Source organism: Opisthocomus hoazin, chromosome 6, assembly GCF_030867145.1.
Source record: "Opisthocomus hoazin isolate bOpiHoa1 chromosome 6, bOpiHoa1.hap1, whole genome shotgun sequence".
Taxonomy (NCBI): domain Eukaryota; kingdom Metazoa; phylum Chordata; class Aves; order Opisthocomiformes; family Opisthocomidae; genus Opisthocomus; species Opisthocomus hoazin.
Window position 1 is genome coordinate 11,321,172 of NC_134419.1, and position 25,709 is coordinate 11,346,880.

Here is a 25,709-nt window from a genome sequence, read left to right on the forward strand (position 1 = left end):
ACAATTCAGATTCCTTCCAGAAACACATTTAAAAGTTATTACAATGAAACACGGAATCATGAGAAAAGCCTGAGGGGCCGTGACCATTGTAACTGTAAGCAGACTTGTTTTTCTTTCCCAGTCTCACAGTAAATAGATATGGCAGCGTTCCAAGAGGCTCTCTGACTGCTTTTTGCTTTGGCTGCATGTCATGTCACTGGAACAGTTGTGGAAAAGTCAGGAGGGATGCTTTTCTGTCAGAATCAGCACCAGCTCTGCCAGACCCAGTGACTGTGTGTGGGTAAGTCAGTATGCGATGCTCATCCCTCGGTCGGTGCTTGAGCACGCAGCGACTCAGTGAATCACACAGACCAAGACGGAAGCATGCTCTGCCTCAGGGTCACTGCTGACCACAGCGGCCCACACCGCACTGCTGCAGGGCACTGCGATGAAACATCCACGCCGGGATGAAGAGGAAGGCCCAAGCATGGCACTACACTGTAGAGGAAGGGCGTGCGTGGGCTGGCTCTGATGCCACAGTCCTGAGCTATCGACAGGCAGCTCCCCGCACTGCCTGCCTCTGGGGTTCCCCGGGGCGGACGGTAGCTGTGGTTTCTCCCCTACACCGCCATGTTTCTCTCTCACAAGTGCAGACTAAGGTAGCTAGGAATCCAGTTTGCATGAGCACGCCTGAGGGAAATACGGCTGAGGGACGAAGATTGTGAAGGAGGTGGATAAGGCGACGGCACACCTGCCATTCACCGGTTACCTGGGCAGCAGGCATGGTGAGTGAACCCAGCAGGGCACCAGCTTTAACCACAGAGCAGAAACTCCTCACAGAGCAGGCAGCGAGCCCTCGGGGTGGTGGCCAGCGGTGCCCGTGGGGGTGAGCAGGCTCCACAAGGCCCAGTGACCAGGCAAGCACATAGACAAAGGCTCAGACAGACATACAGCGGTCAGGGCAGACCCACCTCCACACCCTCGGAGGGAGCAGGGTGCTGCGCCCACAGCACACTACAGCAGGCCCGCTCTAGCAACGCCCGCCGCCAGCCATCCCCGCCTCAGCGGGGAGAGCGCGCCCGCCCGCTAACAGCCCCCGCGCACGCGCCGCGGGCGGGCAGAGCGGGGCGCCGCGCGTGCCGCTGCGCATGCGCCAGCGCCGTCCCTCAGGCGGCCGGTGCCGAGCCCTAGGGACGCCATGGCGTGCGCCGCGGTGGCGAAGGGCGGCGGGAGCTCCTTCTCCGACCGGCACGCCCGGCTCCTCCTGGCCCAGATCAACCGGCTGCGGGCCGGGCAGAGCTTCTGCGACGTGCGGCTGGAGGTGGGCCCGGAGGCGTTCGCCGTGCACCGCCTGGTGCTGGCCGCCAGCAGCCCCTACTTCGCGGCGCTCTTCGCGGGCGGCATGAAGGAATCCGGGCGGGACGTGGTGCGGATCGCGGGCGTCGAGGCGGGCACCTTCCACACGCTCCTCGACTTCATCTACACCGGTAACGGCTGGCGCGGGGGCGGCGCGGGCCGGGCCGCGCCGGGCCGGGGGGGGGCGGCGGTTGCCCGGCGGCCGCAGGCTGGAGCGGGGTCCCCGCCGCGGTGTTTGCCTGCCCGCAGGGGTGGTGAGCGTCGGGGAGCACAACGTGCAGGAGCTGATCGTCGCCGCCGACATGCTGCAGCTCACCGAGGTGGTGGAGCTCTGCTGCGAGTTCCTCAAGGGGCAGATCGACCCGCTGAACTGCGTCGGCCTCTTCCAGTTCTCCGAGCAGATCGCCTGTCACGACCTGATGGAGTTCACCGAGGGCTACATCCACGCGCACTTCCTGGAGGTGCAGGGTGGCGAGGAGTTCCTGGCCCTCACCAAGGAGCAGCTCGTCAAGATCTTGCGAAGCGAGGACCTGAGCATCGAGGACGAGTACCAGGTGTTCGCAGCGGCGATGCAATGGGTTCTGAAGGATGTGGGGAAAAGAAAGAAGTACGTCGTCGAAGTGCTGGAGCCTGTTCGATTCCCTCTGCTACCAGCACAAAGGCTACTAAAATACATAGAAAGTAAGTGAAAGAAGGGAAGAAACAGTATCGGGTGGCTGGATTTGAGCAGATGATCCATCCTTCAGAGTTACTGGATTTTGATGGACTTTTCAAAATTAATAGCAAGATGATTGAAAAAGATTTACTCTGTACAAACAAATTCTACTTTTTAATGAATGAGCACAGCTTACCTTAAAAACACGCGCTTTTGAAAAAGTCCTACAAAAGTAGGCAATCTTGATTAGTCTGCTGTTTTAGGAGAAGCTAGTAACTTTTCTACAACTGCTTTACTTATTGTCTGTAACTTTTCGCTGTGCCTTTTTTATTCTGCTTATTTCATCAAGGTGTTCCAGACTTCAGCCTTCGGGTGGCCCTGCAAACCCTGTTGAAAGAATATTGTGAAGTCTGTAAATCTCCCAAAGAGAACAAGGTCAGCAGTTTTCTGCAAGCTTCTAAAGGTCGTCCCCGGAGGAAAGCCAGGAAGTACCTTTATGCAGTAGGTTAGAACGTGGCTGTTTGAACCTTGTAAAACAAATGATGAAGTGGTGTCTCATACTACAGTACTGAAGGAGATAGTGGATTTTTTTGTTTTTAATCAAAAGATATAAAAATAGCAAAACGTTTGATCTGACTGAGTTACCATGTTAGCTGCTTTCTGCTTAGAACTGCAGAGAAGTCCAGCATTCACATTTCTTGTCATTATGTCATGGCATTCAAAGCCTAGATTTGCCTTTTAGAAACAGGGTGGAAAGCTGCAAGTCAGCAGAAGATTTGCCCAGAGTTCACTGCTGGAATGGTGTATGCAAATTCACTGCGCTCCTTGTTCTACTGAAGGTTGAAGTTTTCTCTGCTCAGGATACTTTGGTTGATGTGATGGGATACTTTGAAATTGCAAGTTTTCAGCAAAGCTGCAGCTTTGTATTGGAAGGGAGTGCTCTTGTTTCACCCTGTGGGAAGTAACGCTGGCTTAAGATAGCAAAGGCTGTTGGCTGGTCTTTGTGTTTTACTAAGAACACAAATGGTAATATTTGTAGCATTGTGCTGAAGTGGTCAGCTCGGGCATAAGTTACAGGACCCTTAAGGTGACCGTTCTGCCTTGTGTCATGGAGAAACAATGCTACTTGGAAAGGCCGATTCCGTCTAAAAGTGGCTAATGGCTGTTACTGTAATTTTTTAGATTATTTAGGTACAGGAATGTGGGCATGAGCAAGAAGCTCTTAGTCAGCTGTGATCTTTCCACTTACTTTCTAGGTGGGTACACCCGACTGCAAGGAGGACGCTGGAGTGACAGTAGAGCCCTCAGCTGTGTGGAGCGATTTGACACCTTCAGCCACTACTGGACCACAGTGTCCTCTCTCCACCAGGCCCGGAGTGGGCTGGGTGTGGCTGTGGTGGGAGGAATGATCTATGCTATTGGAGGTAACAGCTGAAACATGCTTTCTTTGTTACATGGATACTCACGGATGGAGATTTTAAAATTTTTTTCTTCCTGCAAGTGGTTCTGAGGAACCCAACAGTAGCTGACAACTTTTAGATCTAATAACAATTGAATTAGGATTCCTTGGTTCTCTCCGATCACTGCTCTGTGAATGCCCATTTGGGCTCCTATGTTGGCCATTTCTTACTGAGCTGCTCTCCCCTCATGCTATAGCGACTCACAGGTAAGCATATGGACATGTGCAGATGTCCTAACAGATGTTGGATATTCTGTGGACTTTGTGTACCACAACTAACAGCATTTTGTTTCTCCCTTGTAGTCTAGCAGAAGTCCATGGCATAAAAGGCAGTAGTACAGGACAGGCCACTTGTGGTCTGCCTACCTGGAAAGGCTTATTACGTGTGTTTGCACAAGGATATGACGAGTAGCTCTACCTGCCCAGCATTAAAAAATGCATGTGTATACTGTTTTTGTCACTGCAGAGCACATTCTTTGGTCTTGAAAACCCTGTCAGTTGTGCTGCACAGTAAAAACTGTGTAGCACTGTGGTTGTTCACCGCTCTGATGTTTTCAGTAATGTGTCAGGGAATTGTTGATGAAAGCTGTTCCTAGTGATGATTCAGTTCTGGGTATGAACGAAGCTTTTGCTACGTTGGCTGTTTGGCTAGCTAAAGGAGAGATCTTTTATTAAAATGATGTCTGTCCTGGAAGGAGTTGAAGAATGCTTCTGTGTCTCCCCGTCTCAGTTCCACTGTCTCTTATTATGCAGGTGAGAAGGACTCGATGATTTTTGACTGTACTGAATGTTACGATCCTGTTACTAAGCAGTGGACCACTGTGGCTTCCATGAACCATCCCCGTTGTGGACTGGGAGTGTGCACATGCTATGGGGCTATCTATGCTTTGGGTAAGTTCTGGGGTTTTTTCTAGGTAAAGTTAATTTAAAAGGTGTTAATTCATGGAACTTGTAAATTGATTTGATCTTAAATATTACATCTTGATGTTGCAAATTTGCAAACTTAAGTGTTGAAAACCAGCTGTTTACATGAGCATTAGTATACTAAATCTTTGTGGATTAGTTGTTGTTCAGTTGTAACTTATTTCCATTGTGGATTGCTTGCTGGTTTCAGAATTAGCCTGTCCTGGAACAGTGCACCATATGTCTGAAAATGCAGCTAACACACAGCTTCATGCCATTAAATTCTTCCCTGTGTTTGCTGTTATTTGCAGGAGGTTGGGTTGGAGCAGAGATTGGCAACACAATTGAAAGATTTGATCCTGAAGAAAATAGTTGGGATGTGGTGGGAAGCATGGCTGTGCCCCGTTACTGCTTTGGGTGTTGTGAAATGCAAGGTGAGTATTGTTGAGTTTATATCCATAAACAGTTCCGGGACCCACTGGATTTTGAAGCTTTATGTTTCAGTCATAATTTTTACTTTTCTCTTGTACTGTGCTGTCAGTTGCACATGCTTGTGCCTCACTTATTTGTTGTTCTAGTACTATATTTTTAATTGTGCAGAACTCAAAGACTATGAAGTTTTCTCTGTCTTCTGCCTTTTATCTCATGAAAAGAGTCTTTACATGGCTGCCAGTAAGGTTATCCAGCTAGTCTTTAACAGTTGGTTGTCCTTCCTGATACTGCTTTTCTTTACCTCCCATATTTGGGTTTATGTGTGTTTCTTTGTGACAGTATGAAGAGTTGCTATGGGTTATTTTAAGACAGACATGTCTAAAGACTTGATCTATAAATGTGCTTGTTAAGTATTTGATCCAGGCCTGGTTAGCAGTTGCAGCCTTCTGAATCCTCCCTCCTGCACTCGATTCATTATTGCTTTCATCAGAGCTTCTAGCGCTTGAGCCTCAAGTTGCTCATTTGAAAGCTTTATGTATACTACTACTGGACAAATGGAGGATTTTTATCTGGCGTTCTTAAGCCATCATAATGTTAGGCTGAAACCTGTATTGTGACAAACATTTTATATCTTTCAAACCTTTGTATTACGAAACCTGACAGAGGAGAAACTCTGTTTCTACAGGTTTGATTTATGTTGTTGGTGGTATCAGCAGTGAAGGAGTAGATCTACGTTCTGTTGAAGTCTACGACCCAATATCTAAACGTTGGTCTGAGCTTGCTCCAATGGGCACCCAAAGAGCGTATCTTGGTGTGGCTGCTCTCAACGACTGTATCTATGCTGTGGGAGGCTGCAATGAATCTCAAGATGCACTTGCTACTGTAGAAAGATACTCCTTTGAAGAGGTATGGTAGACTCCCTTCCTTTCATAAATGTAGATTGCATCAGCTTTGTGTAAGATGCTTTACACAGCAGGTAAGCATGTAACCTGCTTCCTTTCTTTGAAAAGAAATAAGTTAGAAATTCCGTTTCCTTTTAGCTACTGGCTGGTAATCTGAGTGAAACAAAGCTTTGTTGATCTCGGGGTCTGTCTGTCCTAACCAGTCTGTAGAGTCTTGCTGTTGACTTAGTGGAGTGTTTACAAAGATTGTATGCATGCTTTTGGGGAACTGAAAGCTAACCAATACTGATGATGCATAGATATACTCTAGTTTGGTAAATACTTGTTAGGGTTAAGATGGGGGGATGGCTTCCCCCTCTGCAATACAATGGTCAATCATCTGAATCTGACTAGAGAGAAAAAACTCTCTGGAAAAAGTAAGAGTTGCCTTTTGTTGTTTTGTTTTGGAGACAGATGGCATCTTGCAGCGAGTGAAGGAAGGGAGGGTTGTTGTGTACAGACAGTACGTGATCCACTCTTTGGTGACTAGCGTGATTTCGACTACTTGTGAAAGTGGTGTCATTTCAGTCTTGACACTGTACACCTACCATATTCGAGCCTGTGAAGTGTATGTGTAGTGTTCTTTGTATATGTTTCAGTCCTTAAGCTTTAAAAGTTATTTTTATCTGAATTGGGGCTTACCCTAAAACTACTTGTTGACTCTTTCACCTTCTCATTAGGAAAAGTGGACTGAAGTTGCATCAATGAAGATACCAAGAGCTGGTGTCTGTGTTGTGGCTGTGAACGGATTTCTTTATGCCTCGGGAGGCCGAGCTCCCAGTCATGATTTTGCTGCTCCAGTAACCTCTGACTCTGTTGAAGTTTATAACCCTCATATGGACAGCTGGACTGAAATTGCCAACATGATCACCAGCCGCTGTGAAGGAGGTGTAGCTGTGCTGTAAAACACAAAGAAAACTCATTCAAGGAATGAATCAATCTGGCTCCTCAGATTTTCGGTTTTATTTGCCAGAAAACTCTTCTGACACAGGAGCTTCAGTAGAAACAGTGGAGAATTAGATCAGAGGGCTTTTACTGAGCAAAAGGAAATATTAAAACTCTTGCCCTTCAGAGTAAATTGGCTTATCCAATGTCTGTCTCAGTGCCAGTACTCTGTTAGGAGTAGGAATGCCTCTTATGACTGGACTAAACTCACTGCAATACATGGCGAATTTCCCCTGTAAAAATCTGAAGAAATCATTCCAGTAGATTAGAGACATTAATCAGGTTTTTAACTTTTCTACGGTGCACCGAAGCTAGCATCTTTAGCTGGCCTTACAATCTGGAAGGAGGCTACTATAGACAGCTAGGAGTTACCTGTAGATAAGAGCAGATGGGCTACTTGGTTAGCATTAGTTGTCCTTTTCTGTTGGAAATCAAGGAAGAGAAGATAACAGATGGGGAAGACTTGGTACCTCTACTTATGACCTTGATTCACTTGAGCCTCTTTTCTGCTGCTGGGCATGACAGGCATGAAATATGAATTGGATGTTTACTTTCTGACCACCCCATTATCTTGGATGGTAAGTGGCTGAGAATTTCCTGTTCTGGAAGGTTATTCTCACAGTTCTAATAATTTCGTTCCACTTCAGGACAAGCTTTTCTTCTCAGTGGTATCAGTGATGACAATACAGCTGCTTTTACTGTAAGCTCTGATGAATTTCAAATTGATTCATTCATTAGATTAGCTGTTCTGTTTAGGACTGCTCTTAGTATAAAAATACTGGGAAAGCCTTCCCCTCCCCCCCTTGGTTAAATGTGGTTTTTACCCTGTGTGACACATGCTGAGACTTGGCATTGGAATACATATTCTACAAGGTACACACGTTCATCCTTGCTACATCTTGTGTCTTCCCTCTTCCAAATTTGAGCGGAGTGTTTTGTGAGAAAATTAGCTGCATTCGGCATTAAAGTGATGCTGTTAGTTTGTTTTGTCTTAAGGAGTTTGTATTTAGCTTGGACACGCTTAGTATAACAGTACTACTAGGAGCTTGGAGTTACTTCTAGATTTATTTAATTAACATACTTGAAGTTGTTTTTTGCACAATATGATTGCATTTTCTGCACAGCTGTGGATGATTTGGATGAAGTCTGAAATAAGGCTGCTTGAACCTTGATAGTGTTATTCTAGCCCACAAAATCACAACTGGGATGTCACGAAACAGAAAGCCTGCACTGTGTAGACAAAGGAGCATTCATGCTGTCTAGGTCAATATCCCCTGTGTAAAATTAACAAATTAATACATGAATAAAAGCCTCCAAGGTGAGTGTGGCCGGTACCTTAAGAATCTAGGTCTTGCATTCTAACTTAAGGCTGGGAGATTGCCAGGCTAAAACATGCTAGACGACACAGCATTTGTTTCTCTGGTCGTTCTATAATCTTATGTGTGTTTTTACTTCAAAAGGATTTCTTACGTGTGTGCACTAATGTCTATTCTGTCTTTCCCCCCCCCGCCATGTTTAAGCTTATTTTAAACAGTTTTTCATAATAAAATGCATTTTCAGAACTGACTGTCAAATGCTCTTAAATAGGTTACTTTCCTATCATAATGAGTTGTATTACTGCCACTTTTTTTTTCTTCCTTTTTTTACTGGAAATCCCAATTCCCAGTAGGACATTATGAATGATTGGTTATAAATGTTGACTATTTGAGAGGTGCAAGTAACATGCTTCTGTAGTAAAATACGTATTTCTCTTCTCTCTGTGAAATCACTCGGACGTCTTGAAAGTCTGGCTGCCTTGCCAGCTCTCTCCATCCCTCTCTGGGATCAAATGATAGTTAATATTTCTTAGGCTTTCCTCTTTACGTTTCAGGATCCCTTGTGAACCATTTAAGAAACATTACCTTAGATGTATTTTATTAGTTTGGGAACTACGAGCTCAATTCCAATCCCTACCTGTAAACTTTCTGGTTTAGTGGAGCTTGAGGGAGTCTGCTGTTGTATGACTTTACCTTCTCCAGTTTTTGTAGTTGATGCTATCGTGTTTAAAGTTCAAGTTGGTTGGTTATGGTCTCTCATACTCAGCACCTCTTTTCATGAATTAAGTCAAAGGCAGTACTCTTCTCTGGACCCGTTTTAAAAAACGCCATGTCTGAGTAAGAAAGAATAAAAGAACTGTTGTCATTCACAAACTCAAATTTTACTTCCTTCACTGAAATACATCACTGTTTCAGAGCTATGATGCTGCTAATGTGTAAAGGTTAACAGGTTAGGAAAGCTGGAGGCTCATGTACATAGTTGCTATTTCAGCAATACCATATAAGACGATAGCAGGATAGGCAGGTTTCTTAAATGTCTGTTCTTTGCAGAATGAACAGAGAACAGAATTTTAAGTGACAGTATGTGCTTTTATACTGTGAACAACAATGAAGAGAACTGCTTTAAGAGAACTATGACGATGATCTAAATTGGTCCTAAGACTGTGTGTGGATGTCACTTTTCAGTTTTCTTCTTGCATCTTATACTGTACTTAAAGAATACTTAAGATAAAAAACTCACAGTAAATATGCCCACATACAATTTCATAGGTTTCTTGATGTAGCTGAGTCTAGGAAAAAAAAAAAATCCATGTGACTTGGGATGTATCTTCTTCCCCTAAATGATGTGTTATGAAGACAAGTACGAACAGTGTATGCTCCTGCAGTGTTTTCGATCATTGGCCCATCATGGAGGGTTTGCAGCCTACAAGTCCTTTTGTGCCTAGCCCAGGTGCTCAAATAAAACAAGTTTTGAGGAAGGAGAAGTCACAAACTATTTTAAATCCCATTGTTTGATCCCTGAGTGCCAGTGATTGAGTCCTTGTGTCATATCATCAGTTTATAGTACTTTAATTTAGGCACACAACAGATCTTTATGGCTATGTTGCATGCAGCTTCCTTGGCTAGGCAGCCCTAAGTCCAAAGAAAACCTAGGAACAGATGGCCCAGGTATCCTTTTTTATTTAAGTAAGCCTGAGCAGGAAGCTAACCTGTCTCTTGTGATACAAATCTTCCCCTTCTATCTTGCCCTACTCCATCACAGCAGCGGGATGCTGTAGTTTAGGTGAGTGCTAACCTTGGGCTGCCACTGCAAACAAACCTTGCCTGTCCTTTCTTACCTGACTAGCACTTAATCACATGGCATTTTCAGCACCTTCTCAGCTGAAATAAGACAGAAAAGGGTTTTGTTCCACAACACGCGAATTGAACGTGTATGTGCTTTTGCATAATTCTGTGCTGCTGCTGCTTTAAACACTAAGAACTGCTTTCACCTTGTAGTTTCTGACTACACAGTTGTTCTCCCCACCACAGAACATTATCACACATTATAGTCAAACCATACTTTAATAATCCAGCATAGAGCAATTCATAGCCACGTCATTTGAATCTCCATTTTTTAAATTAGTACGACAGTAACATCTCATTCAAAAGTGTTGCTTTGTTCAATGGATAATACAGACTCATGGCTGCCATGGAAGTCACTGCTATTCACAATCCCTCCCTCCTAAACTAGCTAAGTTATTTGCGTCAAGAATAAGCATTTTGATCACTGCCATCTTATGACTTCTAAGCACAAATAAGTCTTTATTTCCCTTGGAACTCAATACAAATATCTTATTGGCAGATAAATAGCTTTTTCTTATTGATTGATTATTTTGTGTTCTGCCATTTATATCTGCTGTTACTTAGCTGCTCCTCTGACATAGTCTTCAACATGGCAGTAGCTAATAGGGATAATACCATCACCACTGTTCCTACTACCCTCAGTACTTTAAACCACCCAGGGTAAGTAGGAAGAAGGGAAATGTCATAATGTAGTGCTATCCCTAAGGCCATTACTAGCATTACTGCACCACGAGTGGTATCTTGAAAAAGTAAGGCTTGCCAGGCAAATAGAGGAGGAACTGTACTGTTAGCCAAGTTCAGCCAGTCTGGCTTGGCTGGGCTGGCTTCTGGGAGAGCAAACCCCCACCTCATTCCTCCTAGGAAAGAGACTGTTACGGCACCATACGTAATCTGAGCAAACGCCAGCTCTGGGTAGTAGGTCCCTTGGATGGCCATGGACAGGGGCACCGCAACAAACGGAATTAGCCCCGCGAGGCTTAAGTAAAGAGCTGGCTTGGGAGAATCCTTCAGTGATTTCATACTTCGTTGCAAGATGCCAGAGTCTTTGGTCTCAGATTCCTTGGGGGTTTTCTTCTTGAAGAAGGGGAGAGAGGTGTGAAAAGCCTGGAGCTGCGTTGCATATACTGAAGCTGGGTTGAGGCCTGGAGATCTTGAGAGAGGACACACATCTCTATGAAGCCGGAGGCCAAGAGAAGACCAAGTTGTCTTATTCCTTCCATACTGTAGTAGTCTGGGACCGGTTAACTTCTGCAGCTGCAAGTACAAAACTTGTTCTGAACACCTTACAATGTAGGCTTACGGATCTACAGTTACCTGGACTACCTACAAAATATTTTCCAAGTCAGGTCACATCACAGCTGCCCTTCCTCTCAGTTTTCAAGTGTTTTTAACTTCACTGATTAAGCTGACACAGCTCTCACAAGCTAGCTAACGGAAAAGCAACTAGGCTCTTCATAGTAAGCAAACCTTACTCATTACAAAAGGTTTGTATATCCACCTGTCCTTCCACTCACACATCCATTCTTTAGGCATTTTTAAGTTACGAAATATCGGTCCTTTTCAGAGTAGAATATAAAATGATTACAGAAGTAGGACAAGGTCACCCCAGAAACCAGCCACTATCCCCTCACTACCACAAAGATACAGGAAAAAAAGACCTATAGACAATAAAATTTGATTTTATAAAAGAAATATTTTAGCTTTGGCTAAAAGCTGCTGTAGAAACTAGAATTCTCTCAGAAAAGCTGAGTGATAACCATGGCTACTCCAACTTGTAAGATGCCTTTGTTTTCAATGCTCCAGTCATACATTTTGCTATTTTACATCTAAAGAAAAACAGAGAGCAAAGAAGGCTTCAGAAACTTACTTTGAAAGGTGTGTGGAAGCAGCATCGTTGTATGAGAGGAAACATTTTTGCTTTTATCAGGGCCCTAAGACAGAAAAATTCAGGAGAAGGTCTGAAACTGATGAACAGCTGAGTTTTCCTCATGTCCAAAGTGAAGTCGCTGTCTAGGCTTGCTTATCAGAGGTGAGGCCCTTATAGTTGTGCATTGAAAGATAAATATTATATGTACTCGATCCTTATTTACCCACTGCAGGATATTTTGTTTCAGGCAGCTCTATGAACTGAAGCCCTAAAGTTGCGGTAATTGTTACACAGACAATTTCTAGCTAGAGAACTGAGCGTCAGACCGCGGCTGGCGGATCATCTCCCTTTCACGGGATCAATGGCGGCACAAGGCTGACGGAGGACCAGCTCCCTGCACGGGGAAAGCCCGGTCCCTAACCACCGAGAAGCGGGAACTGCACCGCACCCCGAGCCGCGGGTAAGCGGCCTACTGGTGGGGGGCAAAACTAACGGGGTAGGGCGAGCAGCTCGCCGGCGGGCTTCGCTCCCCGTTCACGGTCCCGCTGCTCCGCGCCCAAAGCCCCAGCCCGCAGGCGCGGTCAGGAGGGATGCGGGTCCCTCCGGGCCGAGGCCCTCACTGGGGGCTGGCAGGGAGGGGCCGCGCTGGTCCCCGACCACGGCGGTACCCACCGGCTCCAGCCCGCGGCCTCCTCGCTGGGACGGCTTCCGGTGCCCCGGGAAGCGCTCCGGCGGGGACTGGCGCTCAGCGGTGCAAGTCCGGGCGGGAACAGGCGCGGCCGATATCGTTCCGCGGGGTCGGGGAAGCGCCCAGGTGTGCGTGGCGCCCACCGGAGCCGGAGGTCCCGGTCCCCGGCGTGCCTGAGACCGGGGACAGCGGAGCCGAAAGGGCGCGTTCCTTCCTCTGCCGCTGCGGCAGCCTCACTTGCTCCCAGCCCGAGGGCTGCGGCCGGTGCGCTCGGGCCGGCAGAGCGGCGACACGGGCCGCTGCTGCCCGCGGAGCTGCCGTGCGGGGCCGCTCCTCCTGCCCGAGCTCCGAGATCTCCGCGGCGGGCCAGCCTCGCTCAGACGGGAAGGAGCGGCGGACTACAACTCCCAGGCTGCCCCGCGGCGCGGCGCCCGGCCGATCGGCGGGACGGGAGGGCGCACGGCCTTCTGGGACGCGTAGTCTCCGCCAGCGTACGGCAGGCGATGAGGGCGGTGTGTGCTACCGCTCTGATTGGTGGGGCGGGGGCGCGCGCGCGCGCGCCCCTCTCCCGGGGCGGGGGTGGGGAGCGCTCCGCGTGGCCGCCGGGAGAGCTGGGGGGGCGTGTCCCTTCCGCTTCCTCGGCCCCGCCCCGCGCGCTAGCAGGCCACGCCCCCTCCGGCCCCCGGCCGGGCAGGGCCGGGCAGCCATTTTGGGCAGAGCTTTGTTATGGTTCTGGGGCCGCAGGAGGCAGCGAGAGGGGCCTGGCCGGTGAGTGCGGCTCCCGCTCCCCTCCTCCCGGCGCTCCGCCGCGCCTCCCCGCACGGCCCTGTCGGCCGCCGCCCCGGGACCCGGCCCGCCGCCCTCCCGCCGGCTCCGCGGCCTCGCAGCGGCCCGGGATCGGCCTCCCGCCAGGCCGGGACCCCGCTGGCGGCGGCGGCGGGGGGCGGTGCGGCCGCCGGGGCTCCCCCCCGCCCTCGGGCCCGCGGCTCCCCCCCCCCCCCTTGTCCCTCAGCCGCGGCGGGCCCGCGGGAAACCCGCTCCCGAAGGCGGCAGTGAGGGGCTCCCTGCGGGGCTGGGCCGGGCCGGGCCGGGGGAGGGCGGTTGGGGCCGAGGCGCCTCGCTTATTGTTTCCTGCTTAGCCGGAAAGTTCCCAGCGCCTGACGCTGCCCGGGCGCAGCCGCGGCCGTGCGGGCTCTGGCCCGGAGTTCGGCCGGCTCCTGTCACCGAGCTGGGCCGGTCGGCTGCGGGGCGGCGGGGGAGGAAGGACGGGCCGGAACGCCGCGTTCCGCCGGGGTGAAGGCCCCGGGGGACCGGGCCGGGCGCGGGGCTTCCTGCGCGGCGGGGGGGGGGAGCGCCCGCGGCGGGGGCGACTCCGCCGCCGTCTGTTTTGATTTGCGAGTTGGAAACGAAACTGGGCGAGCCGCGCTGGCTCGGGCCGCTTCCCTCCGCCTCCGCGGGCGTCCGGGCCGCGCTTTCCGGCGGTCGGCGCCGGGCCGTGACACGTGTGCCGCGGGCGGGCCCCCCCCCCGGCAGCCCCTCGGCCGGCTCCGTGGGACCGGGAGAGCCTCGGCGGGTGCCAGGCGTGATCTGATCCCCCGAAAGGCGCCTGGAGACAGCGTGAGGCGGCTTTTTGCGTCGTGGAAGTTATTCCTGCGGGGCCGGTGGTGCGTGCCCCGCTGGCCCGAGGCCTTGCGTGGCTCAGCGTGAGCGGCTGTGGCGGGGCTGGATCAGCAGAACGGCGCTCGCACCGAGCGTCTCAGGACTCCGGATTCGAGTCAGCTTAGTAACGAGTCAGTTTGGGACGATTTTAGAGCAGTTAAGGGGTGTCTGCACAAGTTGCGAGTTTTTAAGCAGCTTTAGAGGAGCAGTCGCTATTTAAATCCTTGTAAGTAATGGTAGAGTCCTTTAAGAGCATTGCTGAAAAATCTTTTTTTAATATTACCATGACCAGGTAAGTCAGCCCTTCTTTCCCCGCCCTTGAGGTCTGCGTGACACAAGCGTTAGTAATGTTGATAATACTTTGAAGCGAATGACGGAGCGAAGTATGGAAGCAGCAAAGGAGGGGTGCGGAGATGGGAACGCAGCTGACATAATTGAAGAGCCATGAAAGCTGAGTTTACTGTAGAGTTGACATTGCTTCTATAAAAATCTTAGGTGGCTATGAAAAAAGCTTACGCAAATGTTGCTTTGTGAATGAATATGGCTGATATTTCAGTGGAAGGTTCCCCGTGCTCATCCATTTGGAGACCAGTATTTCGAACTTCCAGTCTCTGACTTGGAAAGGAAACAGGTGTAGGGTGGTGGCAGGAAGAAATAAAATCACCAGGTTTAAGAGGAGCAGTTTTTCCTCTCACATTCTTCCTGATCATTTCTAGAGAAAGGTACCGTAAGAAAAACTCCTTGAAGTTTGGTATTTAGAATAGAAAAGCTTCAGGTGATACTTGCCTTTTTTTTTTTTTTACAGTTATTTGTAGGGAAGTGCAGCCTCTACATTTTATATTCATCTGGTTTGTAGTCTTAATCCTATATGACACAGAGGTTTCCATTGCAAATATCATACTAAGACTTAAAGCAAAAATATGCAGGAACAGATGACATTAAAGAAGAAAAGTCCTGTTTTTTCTGCAGATGCCTCAGACATAAGAGGAGCAGAATGCAGATGTGATATATAACAAATTAAGTGGAAGTACACACTTTCTGAATTGTTAGGAAAAATACTTTGAGAACATTTTACAGGATATTGTCACCTTGTCTCACAGATGTGACTGCTTTGTATGTGGTGTTACTGCCTCTTGAAATTCCTGTTCTAAATTAGGAAATTAAGTCACTACAGAAAATAATTTCCATTAACATTTTCATGTAAAAAATACTTCAAGAGCTGTGGGATACTTTTTTTTTTTAATACAAAAAAATACTGTGGTAGGATCTGTGAATTTCTTCAGGAGTGTGGGGTGTCAGATAATGTAGTTCTTGTCTTTACTAAGTGAACAAAAATTACTGACTGAAGAGTTAAAGGGTTTTTTTTAATTTCAGTGTTACAAGATGTTTGAGGTTAGTTGTGTAGCTGCTGAGTTGATTTAGTTGTGAAGCGTGCTCAGTGTGTGCTGTATTCGTTTTTGTGTATGAACAGGTTGGAAAAGGGCTGGCTATGTTCCGTAGAGCAAAAACGTAAAGCATCTCTTCAGTAAAGTGCGGGCTGCTCTTGCGTGGATGCAGCTTTTTCTTGTGGCTTTGTAAAAACACAACCATGGGATGATAGTTGCTATAACTTTTACAGAGAAAGGTCATAGTTACTGAATTTTGCAGCTGGTGAGGTAGCGTGTATACCAGGAAGCTTGTTTGGGATTTTTAAGTTTTATGTTAATTTATTTGTACAGACAGGAGTGTTTTAGATTTTGTTCTGCTAACACAGCAATGTAAGTAGACATTTCACTGTCCCTTCCGTAGTGACCAGGATACCAACTAAATCGAGTGTGGCTTTAGTTTCAGTAAGAGTAATTGAAGTGCACGTTCTCATTACTTGTCAGATTTGATGAAAAGCAGGGAAGTTGGCAGAAACTTGATCCTGCCTAGAATACTTCTCGAATGCCAGGATGTTGTTTAACTTGTATTCTGTAAGTTAATACGTTCCTGTGAAAACGTGCCAAACTTTAATGAGTTACTGTATGGTCAGAAGATGAACTTATGTCTTTGGGAGTGGATTTAGGTAGAGCTCAATAGTGGCAAAGCATCCACTGCCCCATATGTGTATGTGCAAACGCTGTGCAGACCTAAAAATTCTAGGTTAGATGAGGCCATTAGCGTGACAGTAAGTGGGAATGGAAGCATATTGGTTAAATTAAATCGTCCATATTGGCGATCAGGTTGTATCAATGCAATTTCTTGATTAAAGTGTGCTTAACTATTTCAGTTCCTGCCTTCTCTAGCTGGCCTTCAAAAAGTCAGAAGAAGAATTTTAACACTTTATGCATCTTAGACCTTTCTGTAATTAAACAGAGAAAGACTTTGCAAAGCGTTGGTGTATGCAGTTCTATAAAATGACTGATCTGGAATAGTTTGCATTTCCAACATCTGGCTTAACAAAAATGCTTTGAATTAGTGCATCCAAACATAACTGAGGTTTTCTGCAATAAATGATGCTCAGAAACTATTTTGCAGTGTATGACCTTGTGCTTCAGAGACTGTTGTACACTAGAGAGAGCTTCAGTAGCTCCTGGTGAACTAGGATTTGCAGTCATTCTAGCAAAAATGCCAATGTCTCTTCTCTCTTCCCGCCCCCCCCCCACCTTGAATCTTGTGATCGCTTCCAGTTCAGTGTTTTCATGGTTTTATTCTCCACTCTGGAAGGAGCATCATGGCTTCATGGTGTGATGTTGGTAGCTCTTAATAAGCAGAGAGGGGTGTGTATATAGTGTTGACTAAATGCATGTGCCTGGTTTTAGGAGTCCCATTGTTTCAATAAAGGAAGAAATGAAGAATTTTAATTTCCCTTGGAGCAGTTTTCAGTGTCTGTTCTAGGTTCAAGTAGATAGTAAGTGTTGGGGTGGGTGGTGGTGTGGCCAAGAATGACTGACAGTGGGGCCAGAGGTTTAGTGCAGCTGGGTCTGCTTTCCTGGATATCTGTGTGACCCTCAGCATAGTTGCAACATACAGAGCATGTGGCAATAATCATCACTCTCCGCAAATTCTGTCATCTTCAGTTTGTGATGAACAATTAACTTGAAAGTAAAGGACTGAGTTTGCCATGGAGGTGTGTGGTATTATTCTGGGCATAGAAATTACTGGTATTCACAAAGTTGCTGGTGAATTTCTGTGGTAAAGATTACAACAGGTCTCCAGCCTTGCAGCAGAAAGGAGTGTTTTGCCATTGTGTTCCAATGCGTCATCCATCATCAAGAGATTAATCAGGATTCACGTGAGGTGGTCTGAAAAGACCTTTGATGCTAATCTTAAAGAACTCAGCAAGGGAACTCTCTCACGCTGAAAATGTTGGATGTTATGATCTTGAATGTTAGTTTGGGAAAATGGTCTTTCCTCTACTTTGAACTCAAGTTAAAGTAGAGAAACAGGTTAGTGATGACTTTAATGTCTTCAGGTTGGCTGGGCCGTTATGGAATGTATCCTGCAGTATTTAGCAAACTGAGAGCCTGCAGGCTTGGGATAAGTTCCAGAATACTGAAGAGTGAGGAGCGCTTCCCCTCACAAGATCCTGAAAAAGGCAGGACTTGGGTATGTTCAAGGGAAGTGTTCACATCAAGGAGTCTGTCCTGGGTCATGTATTGTTTGGTGTTTTCACTTCTCTGTGTTGAGATAATATTCTTACTGAACACACGGATGATATGATCTTGACAAATTCAAGAAATGGTCTGAAACCAATAGCATTGGTTTCAGCCATTTTGGTGTAGCTGGGTTTGAATTACTCTAACAACGTTACCTTACACAGACAAGTAACAGCTGGCTAGGTAGCAGTTCTGTGGGAGGGTATCTAGGGGTTGTGGTGGTTCCTAAATTATTGTGAGTCAGCAGCATCACTGTCATGAAAATTCTCTTGTCATACTGGAACATATGAAAGAGCATTGTAAATAAGGTAATGAAGCAGTGTTTCCATTCTGCTGAGGAGTGGTAGGTCTTTGGCTAAAAGTATCGTGTTCAGTTTGTGATACTGTCATACTTTGGGAAGGTTATGCTGGGTAACAAGATCTGTAAAGAAGATAACAAGGTCTGTAAAAGAGAGAACCCCTGAGTGAGGATTAAAAAAAATGATTGTTTATATCTAGAATGGTTTTATACAACTTATGTTTCATCAGACATCAGCAAGTGATCTGTAAAGCGGCTTTAAAAAGTTACATGCAGGTATAACTGGGAACCAGCTCTGACATCCTGTCACTGCCTGCAAGCTGTCATGCTTGGTAGGTGGGTCACATCAGTTTTTTCATCATCAGTGCTTTGAACTTAAAAGCTCATAGCTTCAACAGTAAAATTGGACTGGTTGGGCGGGGTTTGTTTGTTTTTTAAAAACATGACTATATTTGATCCCAGAATATGTTATTACATCCTTTTTCTGCTGCCAAACGGTGCTGTGATACAGGGTGGTCTATGGGACTTCCCTCGACCCCTCCAAAAAAAGCTCCCACCACCTGCTACAGTTGCCTTTCAGTGAGGGAACACTGAAGTACTGGTCTGGAGGAAAGATGTCTTAAAAGATACCTGCAAAGAGAGGTTAGTCAGCTTGCCATATCTATCATGAATAAAACAAGTACTTATGAGTTGAAATTGCAGCAGAATATATTTAGATTAGGCAGTAGGTGTGGGGACAGGCTTTCAAGCCATAAGAATAACCAAAACGGATCATAGAGTGTACCTGCAGAGTAACAGCACAGTAATACTCTGCAAGATCTAAAGACAAAGTTCAAATGGGCTGGACAACATCTTGTCCATTACTCCTTGCTTTATTTTATCTCTAAGAGTTTCACAGATGAGATCATAGAGAGAGAAACCAACAGCAAAACACTGTGAACATCCAAAGAGGATATATCTGCCAGCTGCAGCAAATCGTCAGATCACAGGGTTGGGGATCACTTGTTCCTCTTTTTTTTTTTTTAGCCAAGACTAAACAAATGGAATATTTGTTATTTGTGCAATTTATTTTATGTGCATAGGACTTGTTTGAAACTGAATCGTCTTCAGTGACTTTTCTGCATTGATATTTGATAATACTTTCTTAATCAGAGAAAGTGCTGAAAATGTTGAGCCAGTGGAATGACAAACAACAGAGTGTAAACTTTACAAACTATAATGCAGGTGTTGTACACATGCTGAAAAGTGCTGAGTGAACATGTCTTTGTCATGTCCTAGTCACAGACAAATAAATGTGGAGTTTGTTCATACTGTTCTGGTCTTGAGGTAAAATGGTTTGGAAATAATCCAAGTGGAGGGAGGGGCAGAGAGGGTATGATCAGTCTCCCAGTCTTGGCCTGGTGTCTTGGGCAGGAGGTACCTATAACTGGAATGTACCACCCCTTCCCAGTTTGTAGTACTGGTCTTGTAGGGCTAGGGTAATGGTATTGAGGGGAAGGATTACTGTAACGTTTAGGAGAATGGTCTCTTATTTCTGAATGCCTTTCTCTGTTTATTTTGTTGCCTCTCAATTCTCTTTCCTCTTTGCAAGTGACATGCCTTCTACTCTCTTATCCTTCATCTGGAATGCAGATCTGTGCTTCCCTGTACTTGTTTTGTAGTCTCTCCTGCCTTGACACAAATATTTGATAAATAGTCTGGTTTCTTTTGATGCTCTTTTCCAAAGGAAATATGTTTTTCTCGGCTCCAGACAGAATATATTCAAATGTAAATGTGCTATAGTAGCAATAGTAACTCTGGTAAAATACTGGGTTATGAAATACCCTTGGTGGGAAACACCCATCCTTTTTTTTTCTTTTTTTTAAACATGGTGGAGAACTACGTACTTCCCTTCTGCTTAGGCTCTGCCTACATCTCTGGAAGACAGGTAGGCAGGAGCTATGTAGTATGCAACAAGGATAAGCCAGTAATTACATATTTGCAATTCTTTCCTGATGATGGGGAACATTATCCTGGTGTGTGCTACTGAGCAGTGGAAGTGACTTGGTTCGTTAAGGCTTTGGGCAGACCATACAGATAGGCTTTCCATTGTCGTTTCACTCCTGTCATGAGGTTTTGGGGAGGGTAGTGGTACCTTTCCAGGCAGCCGTGACGAGGTGTTGCGCTTTGTAAGGTTCAGGGCAGAACAGAACCTGATCTTGACCTCAGATACTTTCAAAATGTCTGTAGATCAAAGTGCACTACAAAATAGATGTTTGATTTTGTTCCCTTCAAGAGCTAAAAAGACCTTTGGATTTGATTAAAATTAGCAGAATACCTCCTCCAGATTTAAAATACCTTATTTAATAAAATGTTAAAGCTAGTTGAAAGTTCAGAACATTGTTCACATTTAAAGCCTAATACTATTTAAAATACGTTTCTTTGTTTTGTATCAGTAGTGTCAATAGATACAGTTGTTTTAATAGAGGTGTATACTATCCCTGGAACCTTCCTCCCTGCAGTAGGGCAGAGCGATGAGCGGGTTTTAATATTTCAGGTAAATACCACAGTTCTCTAACATAAACAGTACTAAAGACTGTTAAAGGGAAATTGAAGGGAAGTGGAGTCTTGAGAGGCATAAGGGGTGACAGTATTGCTGGTGGCTGTAGAGGATAAAACATTCAGGAATAATTGTTGGTTGGCCTAATATACCCCAGAGAGGTAGTGGAGGCCCCATCCCTGGAAACATTCAAGACCAGGTTGGACAGGGCTCTGAGCAACCTGATCTAGTTAGCGGTGTCCCTGCTCGCTGCGGGGGGTTGTACTAGATGACCTCTAGGGGTCCCTTCCAACCCAAAACTTTCTATGATTCTATAATATCTAAAAAGTCTGTGCTGCCCCCGTTCTGTGCTTCTAAGGAGTTGAGCCTTCTAGATTTTAAAATGGTCCTATGTTGGTACTCGGTGTATGTCCTTGTATCTTTGATTGCTGTTGCGAGAAAAAAATCATCTCCTTACCCAGACCTTGCTGCATTCTGGATGTCAGTAAGTATTCACAAGACCAGGCTGTTAAGGCTTTGCAAGGTATGTGGTTGGGTGGGTGTATATATTTGTTCCAGAAATGTTGAAGGAGGTAGGACTCAGGTCAGTGTGACATTGGAGAAATAGAAAGTAAGTAGGTAAATGGGCAGGTTGTTTGTGGAGCAGTACTGTGCGAGATGCCAGTGGTAGGACTGTCAGTAGAGAGAAGGGGGTAAGTGTATAGGTGTGTCCGTATGGACCTTTCTTAACCTATTTTCAGTTCATTGAAGTTAGTCATCTGGTTTGCAAAAGTGATCAGATACATAACGGTTAATATGATTTTTCACGACCCCGGCCTGTTACTCTGGAAGAACTTTTGTATGGACAAGCTTCTGGCATGTTGTCATCTTGGAAGATACAGATTTGCAGTCTTGTTTCTAGAACACAGAACATTTTTGATGATTCTGCAAGGTAGATTCATTTGCTTTAAACTTGAAAAACAAGGTGTTAATCTTTCAATAATAGCTGGTTTTTGCAAGAACTTTTAGTATCTGTCTGTATTTGGGAAGATTTTGGTTTGGTACATGATTAACATTTTAATCCATCATTTAGTGTTTTAATGGGTTCATGTTTCCATAATTCCTTAAAGTCCTACATGAGTGCTGCTTTGCATTTTTAGGTGCTAGATTTCTTAGCAGTCAGAATTTAAACAGTGTTTTCCACATATTGGAGTAATTGCTTTGGGAGGCTAGTTGTGATGGAAAGAAACAAAGAACAATGGCAGATGTGTTATAGTTATTCTGGTGTATAATACCTCAGGTGTGTGAGCACCACTAGTTGTACGTGCTGTTCAGGAACATCTATGTTTGTCCTCTCGAGAGGTAGCTGCATTTCAGTCGTGTAGACAGACTGCAGGTGTGTCTAGACAATTGTATTAATGGAACCTGAAAGCAAAATGAAAGCAAGTTTGTTTTGTAAATACTTTATGTAGGTGAACGTGCCATTAAGTGCAAATAAATGATCTCAACTCAAGAAGACATAGCTCACCATTTGTTATGACAGTTCTTGAAGTAGTAACGCTGCACTCGCGTCTTGTATAGTAAGGCCTAATAATGCATGCGAGGTTGAAGCAAGATTTGTAATTACGTTATTTTAAAAGGGCTGTGTGCCCAAACATTATTATCTTACTCAATAAAATGTTTCTAATAATAGTAAGACCAAGCCGTGTTCTGCTTTTTTTGGAAAAGAGGATAATGACATTTCATGTGTGGTGTTTCGATACCCTTAAGGAAATCAGTAGCATGCTTTGGACTCCTCTAGGTTAGGCTCCATGTTGCGACTTGGTTTCTGTGCCTGTGTTGGATGAATCAAAAGTTGTTAGAAAGAGGTCATATTTTAGTGACTGCATGTGGAATTAATTCTTTATCGTAAACTAACATACACCTGTTAAATGACACTGCTCTGAAGAGTGGCTAAGTAGAAAGGCCTGTTGTGTGTGTTTAGGCTATCTGCTTGATTAAATAACTTTAAGAGCTGCACAGAAAGAAAACTGATGAGGAAAGTAAATTCTGTTCTGCCTTATGCATCCATTAAATTGTTCACTGCTTTTTCTGAATGCTTTTGCAACCCACCTGACGTCTGATCTTTAGGAATATTACTGAAATCACAAATTTGAGTTGGCCAGTTAGAAAAACAAATCTTTACTTATTTTAAGTAAACATGTTGCATTTAAAGAAATGCATAGAAATGCAGTGAAGTGAACTGAAGTTGTGGCAGGGATAGACAGATGTTGTCCTTGTGACCTTTTGCAGCTGCTGTTAGCTGGATTGATAAATGTGTAAGGAAGGGTTAAGGTTTACTTTTATGCTTTTTTTTGCTAGAGGCTCCATGTCTTTGTGATTTGCTGTTGCAGGAGAGGAGAAATGGAATTAGGGGCTGTAATTAATAGGGTTCTAGGTAGATAGCAGGGTTGAAGGGACCTGAGGAGGTTTGCAAGGTACAATGAAGCAGAAAAAGCAGCCAGTAAAACATGTCTGTCTGAGAAATGTACACTGCAGTGTGTCAGGTGAGCGAAGGTTAGAAGCCCTGGTTCCAGGTGTTGCCAGAGAGGCGGTGCGCTAGCACGGCGCGGCAGGCGATCCTCTAACGCAGGTTGTTCTTCCTGCTGGGCTTTTGGAGTTTTGTAGGCCAAGGTAGGAGACAGGAGAGGAAGTAATAGGAAAAATGCACTGCTGATAAGGCTAATGTATGGGGTTACTTAGGAATTTAAAACATCTTGATCCATTCACAGTGAGTGATTGCCTATTGTGGCTTAGGGGCCTCGATTGTCTGTAGCTTGTCTCTGTAGTCCTATGTTCTGGTCAGTGTAGATCTTTGCGTGTTGAATACCTCCGTGGTTCCTACTGTCAGGTATGTGGAAAGCTCAGCTTGTGAACCAATGCTCGAGAAGCTGTCTGGTATAGAGGTTAACTCTGGTCAGGTCTGTTAGGAGTAGAAATGAAAGTTAACAGGAGGATTAAAACAACTGGCCAGCTATGTTCAGCTGTAACACAGCAGGAATGCTTTATGAATAGTGTAGTGGAGCATGGGGTTTTTGTCCTGGACAACATATGTTTCCTTAACTGTAGTCAGTGCCTCTTTAAATTGAATATGCTTATATGTTTCTTCTGTTTTCATGTCAAATTTTTAATATTTGTTTAGACAAATAAGCAATGGAATCTGGTAATATAAAAGAGCATCTGACAACTTTCACTTGTTTATTTGACCCAGTGATAAATATCACTTCTTCCACTTGCGCTGTTAACAAGTAGAACCTAAGTGCTAATACAGAATTTATTTTTTTATATACTTATATCACTTGTCAAAGACTTCTGCAATTTGATCAATGAAAGGGTATTTTGGAGTAGCTGACAGAAAACAATTTTTCTTCACCAGAGCTCATTAATGCAGATTTAATTGTTCTGAAAAGAGGTACTCCTTTATAGGAGTACCTATATATCACCTATTTAGTGATATTATTATTATTGTTTTCTTTTTTTATTTGTATTTCCAGAAATAATTCAAACTTGAACTCCTGCAAAAAGAGAGAGCAAATTAATTAAATTTGCATTGGCAAGCACTTTTGTTTACTTTTTTCCTGGAATTGGGAGTGGCTTCTGGGCTGATCTTTGTCCTCGCTGTTTTCCATAGGGAAGCAGAGACCAGTTCAGCTGAACTGTGAATGCAATATGGGAATAATTGGGAACTTTGCCTTCAGGGAATGCATGAGTGTTTGTTCCATACACATGTTCATGTGCACAACCAGAGAAGAGCAGACTCCACCTGTACTTTGACAAATATCTATTGATTATTGAGTAGCTGGCAGAGGTCATCTCACTTCTATGTAGTAGTTAAAAAAAAAAAAAAAAACCAACAAGGAAACAATGTTAAATATTAGGAAGAAAGGTTAAAGAATGCACAGTTTTGCCACTGTTTAGATTGGTCGTGCTTCCAAATCTTGAACACTTTCTGGAGTGCTGGTGATGTTGTATCTGAAAGATAGGGTGAAGGCTAGTAAGAGTGATTAGAGGTGTTCAGAAAGCTTCCACAAATAGTCTGACTTAGCCTGGAAGAGGGCTGACTTGATGAGTACGTATGTTGTTTATAAAATCACAAGTATTTTGAAAAACTGAATAGAATGTAGTTGGGCACTTTGGTAGCACAAGGAAACATCCAGACTGACTTTTTTATAGCCACAAATCAACTTTTACACAAAGTACAAGTAAACTGTGCCCCCTTTCGTTTGGGAGGCAAAAATGTATAAATGTGTCTAAACCCAAAACAATTCAAGAGATTTACGTAGAAGCACTGACTGGTAATAAACTGTAACACAGACTGGCTTAAAAGTCTGAGAAAGTATCCTGGGAGCCCTGATGCTATTTGCTCCTGTTCTTGCACTTTTTTCTTAAGAATATATTGTAGGTTGCTGTCAGAGGAAGTAATTGAGAGGCTTCAGGTCTTGCCCGTTACGGGTTTGTGATATTATGGTTGTCAGTAATATGGTAGGTTATGGAAGTGGGCTTAGGTAGGTTGAAGGTATAGTGTTGGACAGGATTCAGAGCGTGTGTGAGAGGAGGCGGTAAAATCTACCACATGGCTAATCCTGGAGTCTGAAGGGTTTCAGTAGTGGTATAATTTACAGCATTTCATCTAACAGCAAGTCTTTTGCTTTAGCAAAAAGTGTTGTATTTTAATACAGCATACCTTGTTCTTTTTGTGATACTACATGCGCAGGACGGCGATGACTGAAGAGCAGTATGTTTGCCTATTGAAATACGGAGCCAGCTGCCGGCTCTGTTGGCATATAGTGTATTGGCAAATGGCCTTCAGTACCTTGCTCATATAAGGAAACACAACTTTGGAAGGGCTCAGGACGTGACTTTGATATTACTGTCTGAAGTGTGCCTTCTGTACACTACCTGAAGAGAAGTGGGTGGTTGGTTTAAGCCTCTTGCTTTAATTTACTACAACCTCAGTGCAGGGCCTCCCAGTAACCGTGACACCCACAAGTGAGATTGTTTCAGGCAAAGGTTACAGAAGTACCAAAATACTTGATAGCAGGTTTGAGATGATGTGGAGGTCATTCCTTTGACAAGAGTGAAGTTTTCAGGTCAGCAGTGTCTGATTTATGCTAACTGTGCAAGCATGATGTTTGCAAGACTTGGACATCAGTCCAAAATGTCTTGTCTAGGAGTTGTGCTGTCTATGT

General features: G+C 45.1%; 3 protein-coding genes across 3 annotated transcripts in view; 2 read left to right on the forward strand and 1 right to left on the reverse strand.

The window, feature by feature from the left end:
• The first annotated feature begins 1,150 nt into the window (after nucleotides 1-1,150).
• IPP (intracisternal A particle-promoted polypeptide) lies at nucleotides 1,151-8,244 on the forward strand. The gene is made up of 8 exons (XM_075424596.1): nucleotides 1,151-1,466; nucleotides 1,585-2,016; nucleotides 2,340-2,495; nucleotides 3,247-3,414; nucleotides 4,203-4,340; nucleotides 4,664-4,786; nucleotides 5,470-5,690; nucleotides 6,406-8,244. Exons 1-8 carry the CDS (start codon nucleotides 1,178-1,180, stop codon nucleotides 6,628-6,630), a joined length of 1,752 nt encoding a protein of 583 aa, XP_075280711.1. The 5' UTR covers nucleotides 1,151-1,177; the 3' UTR covers nucleotides 6,631-8,244.
• Nucleotides 8,245-10,031: 1,787 nt separating this feature from the next.
• On the reverse strand, nucleotides 10,032-12,721 carry TMEM69 (transmembrane protein 69). Its single transcript, XM_075424597.1, has 3 exons — nucleotides 12,371-12,721; nucleotides 11,699-11,762; nucleotides 10,032-11,085 (listed from the first exon to the last, which is right to left on the reverse strand). Exons 2-3 carry the CDS (start codon nucleotides 11,741-11,743, stop codon nucleotides 10,357-10,359), a joined length of 774 nt encoding a protein of 257 aa, XP_075280712.1. The 5' UTR covers nucleotides 11,744-11,762; nucleotides 12,371-12,721; the 3' UTR covers nucleotides 10,032-10,356.
• Nucleotides 12,722-13,054: 333 nt separating this feature from the next.
• Nucleotides 13,055-25,709, forward strand: part of GPBP1L1 (GC-rich promoter binding protein 1 like 1) — a 32,565-nt gene continuing 19,910 nt past the window's right edge. Inside the window, exon 1 of the mRNA XM_075424598.1 lies at nucleotides 13,055-13,154. The gene's annotated coding sequence lies outside the window, so the exon portion shown is untranslated. The remainder of the gene's footprint in view (nucleotides 13,155-25,709) is intronic.